We start from the raw sequence: 17,270 nt of genomic DNA on the forward strand, positions 1-17,270 counted from the left end.
TAATAGATCTAGTGAATGACCTCATATTATTAGGTACCTGGGTACCTGGTCTTTCGCTACCGTTCAAAGGGGCTTTTTCTTGAGACTTTGCTAAGGGTCTCTGTAGAATTAAAGCGAGTAACATGCTTCCAAAATACAATGGCACAAAGTAAATTTTCCCATTCCAAAAGCAAGGAATGAGGACACAGAAAGGGAAAGTGGGATTAAATAAAGACCAAACCCCAACAGGTACGACATTCAATTCTATAGCACCATATTTCTGAACATGGCAGTGATGTGATTCACAACCAAAGGCCCTGGGCTTCCCTTCCCCCCTGGGTCTTGACCTTCGTCTGCTGCATGGTTCCACTTTGAGCTGATTAAGTTTGTTGTCTGTGACCTCCCTTCCTCCCTTCCTTCCTTCCTTCCTTCCTTCCTTCCTTCCTTCCTTCCTTCCTTCCTTCCTTCCTTCCTTCCTTCCTTCCTTCCTTTCTTTTTTTTCCCCTTTTTTCTTTCTCTTTCTGTCATGGGACTTGAACTCTGGGCCTAGGTGTTGTCCCTGAGTTCTTCAGCTCAAGGCTACTGCCCTACCCTAGAGCCACAGCACCACTTCCAATTTTCTGGTGGTTAATTGGAGATAAGAGTCACGTTCTTTAGTGCCTGGGCTGGCTTTGATCCAAGATTCTCAGATCTCAACCTCCTGAGTAGCTAGGATTACAGGTGTGAGCCACTGCACCCAGCCTGTCTGTAATATTTCTTAGCTTAACTGTTCTATGCTTCCTGGCATTTCCCACTCCTCGAGGACTCTGTTGTATCTTGGGGGCCACTCTCATAGCATATTCCTGTTGTTTGCAGGAAAATGGCTGGAACTGGAGATCACCATGCTTAGTGAAGCACATGGGTAAATGTCACACAATTTCCTTCATATGTAGAGTGTGGGGGAAGAAAAGGAGTTCATGAACTCGAAGTGGACCACTAGGGGGTGGAAGGTAATGGGGAAGGTTGGATAGGGCACATGGCAGGGTAATGGAGGGGATGGCTATGATAAAGGACACTACATCCATGTATGGCAATGCCATAATAAAATTCCTTACCCTGTATAATTAACATGTACTAATAAAAACTTGAAAATACTCGCATCAGTATACGTTCTCAATAAAATAAAAAATAAAACAATTACTCTTTGGAGTCGGTGAGGAATGGGATTAGGTTAATTCTTGAAGTGCCTTAAAGTGTCTTTTCTGCTTGTCCTGAAGCACTTCTTTTTAATAGTTCTAATCTCTTCAGTAACCACATTTTTCTTGGCCTTAACTTTATTTTGAGGAGAAAAATGGCAGGCTTTTCAAATCTTTCCAACTGTCTTATCTCTTACATTGTATTCCTTTCCCATAGTGAATTCACAGGAGATCAATCCACTTGTTAGGTCAGAACACCAAGAAAAATCACTTCCTTAAAATCTGTCAGTCAGGGGCCGGGAGTTTGGCCTAGCAGTTAAAGTGCTTGCCTAGCATGCATGAAGACCCGGGTTCGATTCCTCGGTACCACATACATAGAAAAAAGCCAGAAGTGGTGCTGAGGCTCAAGTGGTAGAGCTCTAGCCTTGAGAAAGTCCAAGGACAGTGCTCGGGCCCTGAGCTCAAGCCCAGGACTGGCAAAAAAAAAAAAAATCTGTCAGTCAGCAGGCATCCAAACCTTGAATGCATGAGCCCTCTGAGGGTATCTCAGATTCAAGCTGTAACATCTTTTAACTTGTGTGGTTCCTTCCCTTGGTTAAGTTCTTCATGGTTTACTTTCTGTACTAAGAAAAAAAAATGGAACTGCTTTGATTTTTTCCCTGAATCGAATCTCTTCTGTTTGTTGGGCCGCTAGGTATAGTTGTTTTAACTTCTGGAATATTCTTTCCTGCTGTATTTCACAGCACAGGGGCTCTTCCAACCCCCCCTTTAAAATTACTAGGAGAGGTTCATGAGCTTCTTTGCTGACCAACACTCCTAACAGTCTATTTCTAGTTATTATAGTGAATTGGCTTCTGTATACTGCTTTTCCCATTCACCTTAGACATCTCTTCAGAGACTGGAGGATAAGGCTCATGCCTCAGCTTTGCTCCCAATCTAGTTTCTCATGCATCTCAACTGTAGCCTTAGTTATTCTACGAATGATGCTAGTAGAAAACAAAGTATATCAAACAGGAAGCAGAATTACCAAAGGCTTGAAAACATGGAATAGTCTTGGCTTCTCCAGTAGATAGATTTCTATGTTTTAAGGCAAAAAAAAGTCATCTATGTTTATGACATGTCCCTCGACAGCATCTCTTTTCTCAATTGCAATTAGAAATGACTTCCTTTATGGTATTTCTGTTTTCACCTAGTACGTTATGAATTCCTTGAGGGAGGGACCAACATTTATCCATCCCTGTGTTTTTCGTGTCTTGCATAGTGTGGTTGAGTACATTGTAGGAGCTGATGTGTTTGAATTCATCACCAGCATATGTATCTAATATTCTTTCCTTGAAAGCCTCGTGCTTTCCAAGTTAGCTGTGTCGGTCCCCTGAGGCTGCCACTAGGAGGCTCCAAAACCATCCACATGAGGAAATTTGATTTGCCTCCAGGTTAGGCAAGGAACTGATAATGCTTCACCAACTCTTACCAAACGCTCAGATGTCTGTCTAACCTTTTGTTTAAGTTTTTAGAACAGTCTTTCATATTCTGATGGATGATGCCATAGAAGATTTCTATTATAAACTGTTCTGGAAAATTTATACCTAGAAGATGATAAGCCAGAAATATGAACTGTGTAGTCTATGCCATGGAGGAAAGTCTTGAAGAAGTTAGAAGAGTTTTTCTACACCCTCCCCCTCCAAATCTGGCATAAAATATAGGCAAGAGCTACTGATTCCATGATCCAGGGCCCAAGTATTTCTTGTCTTCTTTATGGAAAAAGATGTATCAAGAGTAATTGTTGGCTTTTTGCTTTGCCTATCACTTCTAAAGAATCTTAATATATCAGATTCCAATAGAATTTTCTATATCTAAGATTATTACTGTCTCATGACCAAATATAGGCTTGGCGTTAATTGACACGACTATTGCTTCAGGGAAGCCAATTCTAAATCATTGCTTAGAGGCTATATACTCTATTATTATCACTTGATTGTAAAAGGTAATTTCATTTTGCCAGAATATTGTCTCTCTAGGGTGCCCTAAAGGGTACCACTTCTGAGTGGATTTTACTGTTTAGAGATGAAGAATGGAAGGGGAGCAAGGAAAACTAACTCATGCAACTGTGTCTTAGTTTTCCCATATTTAAATTTACAGTCTTCATGGAGGAGTTTGTCTTTCTTAAGTATTTCACCAGACTACAGCAGTCACTTGTTTTTTGCTATATTCAGAATAATTAAATCTTAGAACTGGAAGAATTTTTAGTTCGTATAGCCTAGTCTTCAACTCAAAGTAAGTTCCACTAATAAGCTCTGGATACACTGAATAAAAAAGCAAAAGTCTTGGCTTAGGCTTGTTGTGTAGGTCTCTTTTTCTAAACCCAGTTTTTAAGAATAGTGCTTTGTTCTCAGCTTTATGTATCAAGGTTGATAGTTATTTATGATTACTCCAGTATTTTTGTGTAGCACTTTTATGAAGAACACATCAGGTCAAATGAAATGTCTTTGTGGATTCAATGTCAGAAATTGCAAATGAGAGAAATGAGGTAGACAGGATATATTCCAATGTTTGTTTTGTTTTGTTTAGAATAGTACTGCAGGGACTTTGGTTTAAAAATAGACTTCAAGTTGATGGGTTATGAGTCCTTTTATACAGATGAAAAATTAGGGCTGTGGTCAATACTGTAGGAAGGCCTTAGAAATATTTAGCAGATGAATGATTTTTGCTGTGGGAAGGTTCTGCTGCTGGGTTCAGCTTCCAAACCAACTGTATCACATGTTTCCATGAACATTCTTGAGATGAAACTGTGATGTCTTCATCTGGGAATGATGCAAAGCTAGACAAATAATGCACAGCACTGAGGAGGTCGCTGGAGCACAGGCTTAAATATTCATGGACATCTGCCAAGTATCCATATATATATATATTTGCATACATTTAGTAGAAGTGGATAAAAATACTTGCAGAAGCAAATTCTGCCAGTGTCATTTGTTTCGCTGGATGATGTAATGGGAAGAGCACCAACAGTTGGGAGACCTGGGTTTTAATCTTTACTTGGTATAAAATCATTGTAACTTCTAGAACATCTCTTCATGCCTGGCATGAAGAGTTTCATTATATAAGACATTCAAACGTATTTGCTTTTCGGTTTGTTCCTTTACAGTAGGAGTCAACACAGTGTAAGCTGCAGACCAAACTTTATCACCATCTGTTTTTATAAAGTTTTATTGGAACATAGCCATGCCTGATCGCTACATGTCATCCACGACTACTTTGTTGCAACTATCCAACTCTGTTATTGCAATGCAGAGATTCTGTCCTCCAAGATCTAAAATGTTTACTATTTTTTTGTAGGCAAAGAACCCCCCCAACAAAACTACCAGCCCTTTCTCTAGAGAAAATTGGGGAGTTACAATCATTGAGACTGAGGATGCTGCAGGTATAGGATGGGTAGGGGATGAAGAATGTCAGAAATGTGTTGGCCCCAAATTCCAATAGATCTATCACAAGGGTTCCTTCTTTTTGATTCTAAGCAGAACCACTTTTGAAACCTGTACTCTTAGTCCACTAAGGCAACAGTTTCCTAAGTTGAAAAGGTTAGACAGTTCTTTAAAAAAAAACAAACCCAGCAACACTTTTTAGACTTCAGAAATATTATTTACCTAGGAGCTTAATCATTTGTTACAATTAATGGTGAAATATTGCAAGCATTCTCTTTAGAATCAGGAAAGTCAGGGGAACTTACCTTCGTTTTGGATGTCCTAGCCAACATAATGGAGCTATCCACTGTGAGGCATCTGGAAGCTAATAGAAGAAGTAGCCCGCCCAGAGTTTTGTGGATGCTAAGCAGAGGATAAGAGACTTTATGTCAGAGTAAAAGGGTTTTATTTTTCACAATAAGAGCAGTGGCCAAAGTATCAGTAGTTGTTTTGTAGTAGTTTCCCGAGTTCTGATTTCCATAGAGTGAGAAGAAGAGGACACGGCGATTGCCACAGTCCATAAATCCCGTTATTTATAACAACAGAAATTGGTTGGCCCTCAGATATGGAGGTTGGAAGTCCAAGATCAAGATGGCAGCCTCTGACAAGGATCGTTTTTTGATGTGTGCTAAGATGGTGGAAATGATCCCTTGGTGAAGGGCAATTAGAAGGCTAGAGAGGGAGCAAACCTGCCCTGAGGATTAAGGAATTACTCAACTGATGAGAGTGGAACCCATATATACCTACATACCTTTTGTTTTGGGTGTCAGTGCTGGAGCTTGAACTCAGGAACTGGGCACTATCCTTGAGCTTTTTACTCAAGGCTAGTTCTCAACCACCTGAGTTACAGCTCCATTTTCAACATTTTGGTGCTTGATTGGAGATTAGTGTCTCATGGACTTTCCTTCCCCTGGTTGCTTCAACTCATGATCCTCAGACCTCAGTATCCTTAGCAGGTAGGATTATTGTCATGAGCTACTGGTGCCCAGCCACCTAAATAACTTTTAAAAGCTCACCTCCCCATACCTAAGCTAAGTTTTACATGAGTTTTGGAGGGGGAAGATGTTCAAATCATAGTAGCATTACTTGCTGCCATGAACTGTATTACAGGAGGAGAATCCTGAATTTATGAAATATGATTCTCTCATAAGAGGTACTCAACAGGTCTGCTCTTTGAGGGAAGTATGGTTATCTTTATTATATTGGACAGTAAGCATGTTTGCTTTGGGGCCCTAGAGAGAGAATGTCTCTCTCTATAGTGAAGGCTGTCTTTCAAACCTGTTCACTGTAAGAATATACAGATTATAAATATAAAAGATTATCTGGAAGAATAGTAGTATTTCTGACTGTAAAATGAACCAGAAATGCGAATTCCATGTCTCCTCAGAAATAAGAAATGCAAAGTAAAATAAATAAGAACAGTAAAATAAAATATATAAGAATTGAGAAAGAAGAAACAAAAATTATTGCTGGTAAGTGATGATACAATTATTTGCCCCATGAATTCATGAACATCTAGAAGCAAGTTGTTTGAAATAATAGAAGAGTTTACCAAAATTGTTGGGCTCAAGTTTACTGACAGAAATGAGGAACAGGAATTTATTACCAGGAAGATGTAATAATTATACCATTCCTTAAAGTGACAAAAGCTGAAATATCTTAATGCTGCACTAAAGTGGTTTTTGTTTTTGTTGTTGTTGTTGTTGTTTCCCTGCAGTACTGGGGTTTAAATTCAGGGTCTAACACTTGCTAGGCAGTCACCTTCTTCTTGAGTCATAAACCTAGACCTTTTTTTACATTAGTTATATTTCAGATAGGGTTTCAAGTTTTATTGGGCTCCTCCAATTTATGTGTCCTGTGTAGCTAGGATTACTGGTATGTATCTTCACACCTGGCTTTTCATTAACTTTTGCCTGGACTGGTCTCTAGTCATGATCTCTGCCTTAGGAGTGACTGGGTGCAGACATACACCTGGGTCTGTATTCAGGTTTAGAAACTTGTAAAACTTCACTGAAGATTTCTGTGTGGAGACCCAACGAAACACGGATAGGAAGATCATGAAACTTACAACGAACGCTGGAGTTTGAAATTTGAACAACGTAACCATTTACAATAGCACCAATGGTAGAAATCTTACAAAAATGTATAGAGAATATATAGCGAAATGTATAGATGAACGAAATCAAATAAGCAGAGAGAAATAAAAATGTGTTCACAGATTAGAAAATTCAGCATGCTTAAGACATTAATACTTCCTGGTGTGATTTATAGATTCAACTTAATCCCAGTTAAATTTACAAAAAAATTTCTATAAAATGTGATATATATATCTCTCTCAATATATTTATATAGATCTCTCTCAATATATATATATATAGATTATCTATACCCACATATCAGAATATATATGCATACATGTGGGTGACCCAGAATAGGAAAAGCTGCTAGAAAAAGGAAAATAGCTGGAGTGGTATCTCATGCCTGTAGTCCTAGCTACTCATGAGGCTGGGATCTGAGGATTAAGATTCCAAGCCAGCCTGAACACTTTAGAACTTCTGCACTCTTATCTCCAGTTAATCTCTAGAAAAGGGGAAGTGGGGCTGTGGCTCAAAGGGTAGGGAGGTAGCCTTGAGCTGAAGAGCTCGGAGACAATGCCCATGCCCAGGGTCTAAGCCCCACTACTGACCAAAAAAAAAAAAAAAACAACAAACAACAACAATAACAAAAAAAGGAGAATAATGTTTAAATAAAGTCGGCAGCTGATTTATTTTTACTTATTTTTCTCAAGAGGCATTCTTACTGTGTATTCTAGGCTGGCCTTCAAGCAAGCCTTTTCTTGTCTAGTTTTCTTACCCACTACCACACCTGTCTGTAACCTGATTTCAGGGTAGTATGAAGCTATAGTAAACTAGAAAATATGGTAGTGCTCAAATGAAAAGAAAATATATCTGTGAAATACAATTAGGAAGTCAGAATTAAATCTATGTAAATAATGTCAAATGGAGTTTTAACAAAGCTGTGTGGCTACCTCAATGGAGAAAGCAACAATCTTCAATAAATGATGCTGCAATGCTGAAAATTTTCATGTGAAAAGATAACTTTGAGACCTACCTAACTAACATGGAAATGATCTTATGCTTATATATAAATCATGAAACTTCTAAAACCTCTAGAAGAGAATGGTTGAGTAAAACTACACTGTGTACATTTACATCACCTTCTGCTTATTCAATTTATCCTTTGATGTGTACCTGGTCTGATGATTTGGACTAAATTAATAATTTGGCTGTTGTGGATAGTGCCTAAAAATAAACACAGATATGAAGTACTTCTGTAGTAAAATGACTTTGGTTTTTTTCTTTTTTTAGATATTCCCAGAAATGGTATGGTTGAATCACCTAGAAATTCTATTTTAAATTTTTTGTGAATGGTCCATATTGGTTTCCACAATGGCTATACTAATTTATATTACCATTAGTAGTAGATAGGGGTAGTCTAATTTTCCCTGCAATTTTGTCAACGTTTGTCATTTGTTTTCTTGATGATAGCCAGTATAATTATGATGAGAATCTCAGTGTAGTTTTGATTTTTATTTCTTTGATTTTTTTACTTGATTATATTTATATGCTGTGTTATATATTGATTCACAAACGTTAACACAATTCTTGGACCTGCAGAATAAAACTAACCTGATCATGATCTTTGAATTTATTGTTGGGTTTGGATTTTTATTGAGGATCGTGTGTGTGTGTGTGTGTGTGTGTGTGTGTGTGTGTGTGCACATGTGTGTGTATGTCTATGTTCATCAAGAAAATTAGTACATCATTTTCTTTCTTTGTTATGTCTTTATTTGGTTTTGGTTTCAGAGTGATAGTGGCATTTTAGAATGGCTTTGAAATCATTATGTTCCTTTTGATTTCATGAATTAATTTGAGGATTATTGGTTGGCTCCTCTGTGGAATTCAGCAAGGAATCCATTCATTCCTAGAATTTGTCTATGTTGGGAGACTCTATTACAGCTACAATGTCACTACTTGTTTATATGCTTAGGTTTTTAATTTTAGTGATCGCATGTGTCTAGAAATGCGTTGCATCTTGATTTTCAATTTACTAGAATATACAATTTTCTAAACGTCCTAATGATCCTCTGGATTTCAATTATTTCTGTCCAGTTTTTCATCTCCAAATTTTCATGTCCAATTTTTTTCATCTCTAATTTTAATGGCTTGCTTTTCTCTTTCTTCTAGTTAGTTTGGGTACTCAGGGTACTTATTGGGTAAGTTTGGGCACTTATTTATCTTTGGAAAGAATGAACTCTGTTTTATTGACCCTTTTGTATTGTTATATTTCATTGTTCTCACCTATGACCTTTCTCTCTTTCTTTCTGTTTGAATTTGGCTTGTTCTAGTTTATTTAAAACTTTGTGGTGCATCATTAAGTTGTTTTATTTAAGAACAATTTTACTTTTTAAAATGCTGACATTCATAGCTATATGCTTCTTTCATTCCTTCTTTCTTTCTTTTCTTTTTTTTTTTCTTTGTGGGTCATGGGGCTTGAACTCTGGGCCTGGGCACTGACCCTGAGCTCTTTAGGTCAAGGCTATCATCCTACTCCAGGAGCCAGAGTCTTTAGTGCCTGGGCTAGCTTTGAACCAGGATCCTCAGATCTCAGCCTCCTGAGTAGCTAGGATTATTGGCCTGAGCCACCACACTCATCTCTATATACTTCTCAGAACTGCTTTTGCTCTACTGTACAGAATCTATTCTGTTGTATCTACATATTCATTTGATTCTAGGAATTAAAAATTTTCCCCCTTTATTTTTCCAATTACCCACTCATACAAATGGTTCAATCTCCATGCATTTATATAGTTCCTCTTGATTTCTAGTTGTATTCCATTATGATTTGATAATATAGAAAAAACTTAAACATTTTTATCATTAAGTCTTGCTTTATGAGTTAACATAAAATCTGTTTTGAAAAATTCTATGAACTTCTGAGAAGAATGTATATTCTGCTGTCTTTTGATGAAATAGTCCGCTGCCAAATCATAGGCTTCACTGGTATCAAAGCAATGATTTATTTTTGTATCTCTTCTGTCTAAAAGTCTTTATCTGGCTATACAAAACTTGAAAGTCCTATAGAAGTATAAAAAAAGCAACTTGCTACCAGTAGGAAAACAATTGGGGATTGAGAGGTCTGGCTGGAAGGAAAATTTGAAAACAGACCCAATATCCACATACACATACTGAAGTTAGCTCTTGGTTCTCAGGCATGTGGTAGAGGAAATGACCCCTTCATAGTTCCTGGTCCTCAGCAATGTGTTATTTTTCCCCTGTGGAAAATGGTAAAAAGTAGTTAAGAAAAGACTCTCAAGAGGGAAATAAGTCCTTTAGAGATTAAGCAGAGTCAGAGAATGCATCAGTTGAATACTTAATGAAGAGAGAGATAGAGAGGGGGAGAGAAGGAGGGAGGGGGGAGAGAGAAAAAAAAAGAGAAATCTCAAAAGAACTTGGAAGTAAGCAGAACAGGTGGTAGTATGTATCACAGAATTAGGGATCCCACAGGATAATTATTTCTGTGTCTGTTTAGTTTGGTGAAAGTGTTGATAGTATATATCATTATTTGGGGGGCGAAATGAGACTTTTATGTGTATACATTTCTTTTTGCTTGTTGTTTTAGATTGTTTTTGCTGCCTACTCTTTCCTTCTTTTTGTAGATATTGTCCGAAGTGATGTTGCCTTGGACAAACAGAAAGGCTGTAAAATCGCACAACATCCAGATATTATGCTAGAGCTCCAAAGAGAGAAGGCAGCGCAGATGCATCTGGTTCTTCTAAAGGAGCAATTCTCCAACACGTATAGCAATCTCATATTAACAGGTAAGGCTACCAGAGTCAGCTAGATTCTTTCAGCCTTGTGTCTTGATGAACACTCTCAGTCAGCACATTGATATTGGGGAACCCTGTGTGAAATCCAGATGAACCAACATTTGTATTTCTCCACCTAACTCTATCACACCTTTCATTGCGATTACTTTCATCTTTCCTGTAACAAGTATTTCCTGTCTTTTTCAGATGTATTTTGGTTAGAAGCTATGGGCAATTGATTCAGCATGTGTTTTCTCCAAAGACAGACCCAATGAAAACTTAATGAATTCTTGTAAAAGTATGACTTTCTAGACGTGTGCCAGTAGATTTGAGAGGATTACTAAATTTGGTGTCTTTTCAGAAACGGCGATTTTCCTCTTTGTGTGTATGCCCTTTCTATGAACCCAGTAAATATAAAGATGAAATGTAAAAAAGATAATGATCTCGAGGCAGAGCTGATAATGTTCTATTCCTGATGATGTCTGAGACTATCGTGGGAATTTGATTTTCTTTTTAAGAGCTAATAGGCCATGAGACCGAGCCATATTCCCTTCTGCAAGGAAAGCAAGCCGTGCATCAGTGAACAGCATGTGAATGGAAAAAATTCTAATCATAGGTTTTCCTATGACAGTCATGTAGGACTTGAAATAACCAAGAGGGAAGTGTAAATCACCTTCATTTAAAAAAAGACGATCATATAAGCATGGCTGCATCTTGTCTTGAATATGTACATATATGTAGATATATGTTGAGCTTAACCACATGGCCTGGTCATTGTCTCTGAGCTCTTTAGCTCAAGGCTAGCCCTCTACCACTTTGAGACACAGCTCTACTTCCATTTTCTGGTAGTTAATTGGCGATAAGCATCTCATGGATTTTCCTGCCTGGGCTGGCTTTGAACCATGATTCTTAGATCTCAGCTTCCTGAGTAGCTAGGATTACAGGCGAGAGCTGCTGGCAACTGGCTCTGAATGCATATTTACCAAGTCAAAAGAAAGTTTTCTCTTGATTATGAATATATAAAAAAGGAAAGATAGCCCATCTGATAGGCTATGAATATCTCATATTTGTTTTGTGAACTATAAATTGGGAAAATTTTAACATCTTTTTTTTAAATAGGCTTTCTCTGACATGTCACAGGGATTGCTGAGTGGCAACCTAATTGATTTGTCTTTGAAAAAGCTCAAGACTTTTCTAACTTTTTTTCTCATTCCTGGTAGGAAGTCCAATAGTATGAGATGAAAGTCAGATTTAAAATGTAGCTTTGATGGACAGAGAAGAGGATTAAGGACAGGTCCCTGGTTTTATTTTATTTTCTTTTGTTTATTTTTCCCTCTGAGAGGGAATTAACGAGGGAAAATTCAAAAGTTATTTATGACCAAGGCATTAGTTTCCCTAACAAGGTTAGTTTCATTAACATGTTTGGAAGACTATGTATTTTTCTCCAGGTTGTCTTTTTTCGGACTACCTCAAATGTGTACACACACACACACACACACACACACACACACACGCACACACACAGGCACACACACACACACACACACACACACTTTCCAATTCACTGGATATGAAATATTTTTATCCCAGCCATATTCTAATATTTTTAGACTTGTATTTGAAAGGTCATAGCCTATGTTCTTTAATGTGGCATTTGAAGGGTTTAGGGTAATTCTAACCCTAAATTGTGGATCTAGAAGATGGCCTGAAGTCATATTATCTGTGAAAACACAAGTGTTCCATTGAGTTCAATGGAATCTTTTCTAATTCTCAGTAACATAATCCCCTTGGATGTTTATTCACAGTTCAAACTGTTGGAATCAACATTGTCAACTTTTCCTCTGACAACTTGCTTACTTTCCGCTAAACAAACTTACCCTAGAGAAGAGCCTCTTTCCTGCCCTTACTTCTCCCAAGCTGCTTCAAAGAGTCCTCAGGCATTTTCCACATTTTTCATTCAGATGCCTGTGCAGAGGTGGTACCTTGCAGCAGACAGAACATTTGGCATGTCCTCGTCTGTTTATGTGAAAGTTCAAAAGGTTTTGGTTCCAGGTGTTGGGTAGAGATGGAGTCCTTTTTAGTTTAGTACCGATGGTGAACCTATTTTAATGTCCTTTAACTAAGTCTTTGATTTTACACAGTGTGGTTTTCTAATTGTTATGACGTTTAATCCTTGATTTCTTGTATAAATCTTGAGAACATGGTCTCCAGACAGCTAAACATAATATTTAAACATAACTAAACTAGATTTTGTAAATATTTCCCCTTTCAGTGATGAATGCATGTTGGTAAAGGAGGGTGAGGTGAAGGGGCAGAGACCTCTCAAACGAAGTGACTTTCTGTACCATCACATTCAGAACACCTCCTCTGGGCTTTCTCATTGGTGCTGTCCCACTTATTTTTGTATAATGCTGGCATAATGTGTAAAGTATCTGTGACAAAGGTATTCATTTGAGAACCTCAGGAGAAAACAGGGCCACTAAGATCTCAGAAGGAGAGAGAACCTTTTTGAAGGTTTTCCTACTCTTTCCAATTATTTGCAAAATTTCAATCACATGGATGGATAGAAATGTGTAAGTACTGCTACTTGGTAAGTTAGTACTATATATATATATATACACACATATATATATATATACACATATACATATATACATGGTGGGACATTCAAGATCCCAGTATAATAAAAGAATAAAAAGTGTTTGAAAGGTCAGATGAATCAGTCTTTCACTTCACAAACAAGTTTTCATCTTTAGGTGTTCTACTTTGAGCTGGTCTGATTATTAGCTCTTGAATTTCAGTTACTGTCATTCCCTTTCAATAGTTGCCTTCTATATAGTTCAGTCAATAATTTCTTTTAAATAGTCACCTCACAGAGGATGGCAAATACATCTCTAACTTTGAAGGTCTTCTAGCTACTTACTTGAAAAAAAGAAACTTTGTAATTACTCGTGATAGCCCGGTTACTAGAATCTAATATAAAATGCCCTTTAATGTATTTATGTTGCTGAAGAAGTCTCCATTGCATAGAATTTTTATCAAAGTGAATTATTTTTCTGCTTTTCTTTTTTTGGCATGGTTTTAAACTTGTCTTAGTGTGAACTTAGCTTCACCTCACTAAGACATTGGTAGTAACCACTGAGGTTCCTGGAAAGTGATAGCATTATTTCAGAAGGGTATCTGTGATGGACTATTTTAAATGGTGATGAGTTGTCTGCTATACTTTTCACACCAACTTGCTGACATGGGTATGGATGATTGTTCTACAGATTCCTGAGCACGAGAGTTGCTATTGTACATGTCTCTGAGGGAATGACAAGTGAGAGGAAGACTTGGGGAGGAGCCTTGAAGAAAGAGCAGGGATCAGATGTCTTAAACTTCTTTGTACTTTCATGTTCTTACTATAGTAGCACTGTATAAACCCGTTGGAAATGCTCTGTTATATATACAGTGAATTCACCTGAAGACTACTTTGACAAGAGCATACTGACCTGTTCTAAATGACTTTTACAAGTTCAGACTTAGTTATCTACTCTCCTTTTGAAGGTGTAAATTGAATGTTTGTGATGGATCCCTATTCTGTAATCAAATGACAGATGCAAATATTAAGTCAGCTTTAAGAGGAAATATATTTTCTAGACTTTGTTTAGAACACAAACTCCAGGAAGACTAGGAATGTCCTATTTTCCTAGCATTCTGGATAATATGTAGATTATAGTGAGAGATGCTGAAATGAGGTTAAGGTTTTTTGTTTTTTCCTTCAGTTGTGGAGCTTGAACTTTGGGCCTGGGTGCTTTCCCTGAGCTCTTTGGCTCAAGGTTACTGACCTACCCCTGAGCCACAGTGCCACTTCTGGTTTGCTAGTGGGTAATTGGAGATAAGAGTCTCACGGATTTAGTGCCCAGGCTGGCTTTGAACTAAGACCCTCAGATCTTAGCCCCCTGAATAGCTAGGATTACAGGAGTAAGCCACCGTGCCTGGCGGAAATCAAATTTTAAGAAAGTTAGTTGCACTGTGAAGTCATCTAGTTAACCCTTTGCATCTAGGCAGCTTGCAATTGTGTGATCATTATAAATATGTGGCATTACTTAAGACAAAATCCATTCCCATTGTGCCATTTTGTGTGTGTGTGTGTGTGTGTGTGTGTGTTTTGTGCCAGTCTTGGGACTTGAACTAATGGCCTTATACTTTTGCTTGGGTTTTTTTTTTCCCCAAGTCTAGCAACTCTTCCATTGGAACCCCTTCTCTACTTCTGGCTTTTTGCTGGTTAATTGGAGATAAGAGTCTGTTGGATTTGTCTTCTTGGGCTGGCTTTGAGCCTTGATCCTCAGATCTCAGCCTCCAGAGTAGCTAGGATGATGGGTATGAGCCACGTGTTTAATCCAATCTTTCTAAGGACTTTTGTGATATTCTTGGCGCCATCTTTTGTTTTGTACCACTTCCTTTCTATATGGCACTTTAAACTACAAAGGAGTCCATGGTTGGTTTCTGTGATATTGTACCCAATGAATGCAGCAAAGATTATTCTTTCCTGTGTGACCCATTGGGCTAATTTCAATTAAGCAAAATACCTCACATTAATGGAAGAACAATCACAAATCATAACAATGCCCAGAGGACTGTTTTTAGGTCAGCATGAGGCTTAGTCACTAGTCAAACACCAAAGGTTATAACTGATTCTAGTTCTTGCTCTGTAGCACCTTTCTTGATTATCTCAATTTAGAGATTTAGAGACCTTTTTTGTTTCTACTATTATTTAACATTTGTCTATTAATTTGGCATATGCTTAAAATTTGGTATATGCTTAAAATAATTTCTGACAAAGTTGTGTGCTGGTGAGTCATGTCTGTAATTCTGGCTACCCAGGAGGTTGAGATCTGTGGATTGTGGTTAGAAGCCAGCCTGGAAACTCTGTAAGACTCTTATCTCCAAGTCAATCACCAAAAAGTAGGGAGTGCAGCTGTGGCTCCAGTGGTAGAAGGGAGCTACGGCTCCAGTGGGAGAGAGCAGAGCTAGCCTTGAACACAAAAGCTCAGGCCCGGAGTTCAAGCCCTAGAACAAGTAAGTATACACACAAAATACTGACAATGCCTATCGATTTTAGTTGTTTCAAAAGTAATGTTGTTAGTAGTTCAAAAATTTTTTCCTTTTTCATGTTTTTTTTTAAAAATAGCTTATCAGTGCGATTGCTTTTGAGATATTTGTAGATCCATTTTATTTTCTTTATTTTCTGTTATTTATTTATTTATTATTTATTTATTTATTGTGGGTCATGGGGTTTGAACCCTGGGCCTGGGCGTTCTCCTTGAGATCTTCAGCTCAAGGCTACTACCCTACCCCTGGGCCTGAGTACTGTCCTTGAGCTCTTCAGCTCAATGCTTCCATCTTAGAGCCACAGGCCCACTGCCAGTTTACTAGTAGTTAACTGGAGATAAGAGTCTCTAGTGCCCATTTACTAGTAATTGGAGATAAGAGTCTCTAGTGCCCAGGCTAGCTTTGAACCATGATCCTCAGATCTTAGCCTCCTGAGTAGCTAGGATTCCAGGCGTGAGCCATCATGCCTGGCTCCATTTTACTTTCTACTTGCTCATTTTTCTCTCCATAGGTTTCTCCTCATGAGAGTCAATGATAAAGTTACCAGCACAATATGTCCCATTAAATACTCCATATATTGTCCAAGGTCTTTTAGCTCATTCAACATTACCTTCTAGACCCTTTTACATGGTAGCGGTACATGCTATGTTAGTACAATAGGATAAGCAACATTTATTTTGTGGATATTTTGCTTTGTGGGAGGAAGAATGTAAGAAGAATATATATTTGTATCAGTGTGAGTCCAGCTTTGTGTGATTTGAATGTACACCACGTCTAGATTGCAGAGTTTTGAATATCAGTTATTTGTTTTTTCTCCCTATGGCATTGATTCCAAATTTAACAAAGAAAGTGGTAAAATAAGGTTCAGGAATGACCCTGAAAAGTGAGTAGTCTGCAAGATTGTATGCATGTTTATTCATATGCTATGGAGGAATGTGGACTCATTATAGAAGATTTTGCTAGAGGGTTAGAGATGATTGTGTCATACAAATGTATGAATATTTTAAACTGAGACTTCAACTTAAAACATTTCCAGGCTAACTCTAACCACTAGACAGACAGAAGCCAACAGGAAGGGTATATGTGTATATATATACAGGTGTGTGTATTCACATATAATGTATTCACATATGCAAATAAATATGCAAATATGCCCATACATGTACACACACTCATATATATGGAAATCTATATATGCATATAAGTACTCTGTACATTAGCTTATGTGACTGTAGAGGCCAAGATGTCCCAGGCAGGGTTCTTTGTCAGCTGAGCTGAGACTATTGGATGCTAACATGTGGTTTAGTTCGGGGCTGGAAGTCTCATGACCATGGCTGTCAATGGTGTAATTGCATTCGGGAGCCAAATCCCTGATGACTGTTAGGCTGCTGGTAAAAGTCCTGGTTTCAATGTGTCAACAAAATTCTTGACACAAGGTACATATGAAGTCTTACAAAAAGAGCTATGTTCCTGCTGCCATTTTCTGACTGTAGCCAGGATGTGTTTGTGATGTGTTTATAGATATTCTTTGCCATTCAATGGGATGCTGATCTTCTTACTAGTTTGTAGTTGCTCTGTGTGAATAAGGAATGCTAAACCTCTGTCAGAAGTATTTGAAGCAATTTTCTTCCCTAGAAAACACTTATTTTTATTTTTTGTGGGTCATGGTGCTTGAACTCAACCAGGGCACTG

General features: G+C 37.8%; 1 protein-coding gene across 1 annotated transcript in view; it reads left to right on the forward strand.

The window, feature by feature from the left end:
- The window catches only part of Hpse2 (heparanase 2 (inactive)), a 413,903-nt gene that overhangs the window by 35,566 nt on the left and 361,067 nt on the right, over positions 1 to 17,270 (forward strand). The window contains exon 3 of the mRNA XM_090346101.1: positions 10,335 to 10,496. Coding sequence (XP_090202227.1) covers positions 10,335 to 10,496 — 162 coding nt within the window. The remainder of the gene's footprint in view (positions 1 to 10,334; positions 10,497 to 17,270) is intronic.

Source organism: Megascapheus bottae, chromosome 15 (genome assembly GCF_031878675.1).
Source record: "Megascapheus bottae isolate mThoBot1 chromosome 15, mThoBot2.hap1, whole genome shotgun sequence".
Classification (NCBI taxonomy): Eukaryota; Metazoa; Chordata; class Mammalia; order Rodentia; family Geomyidae; genus Megascapheus; species Megascapheus bottae.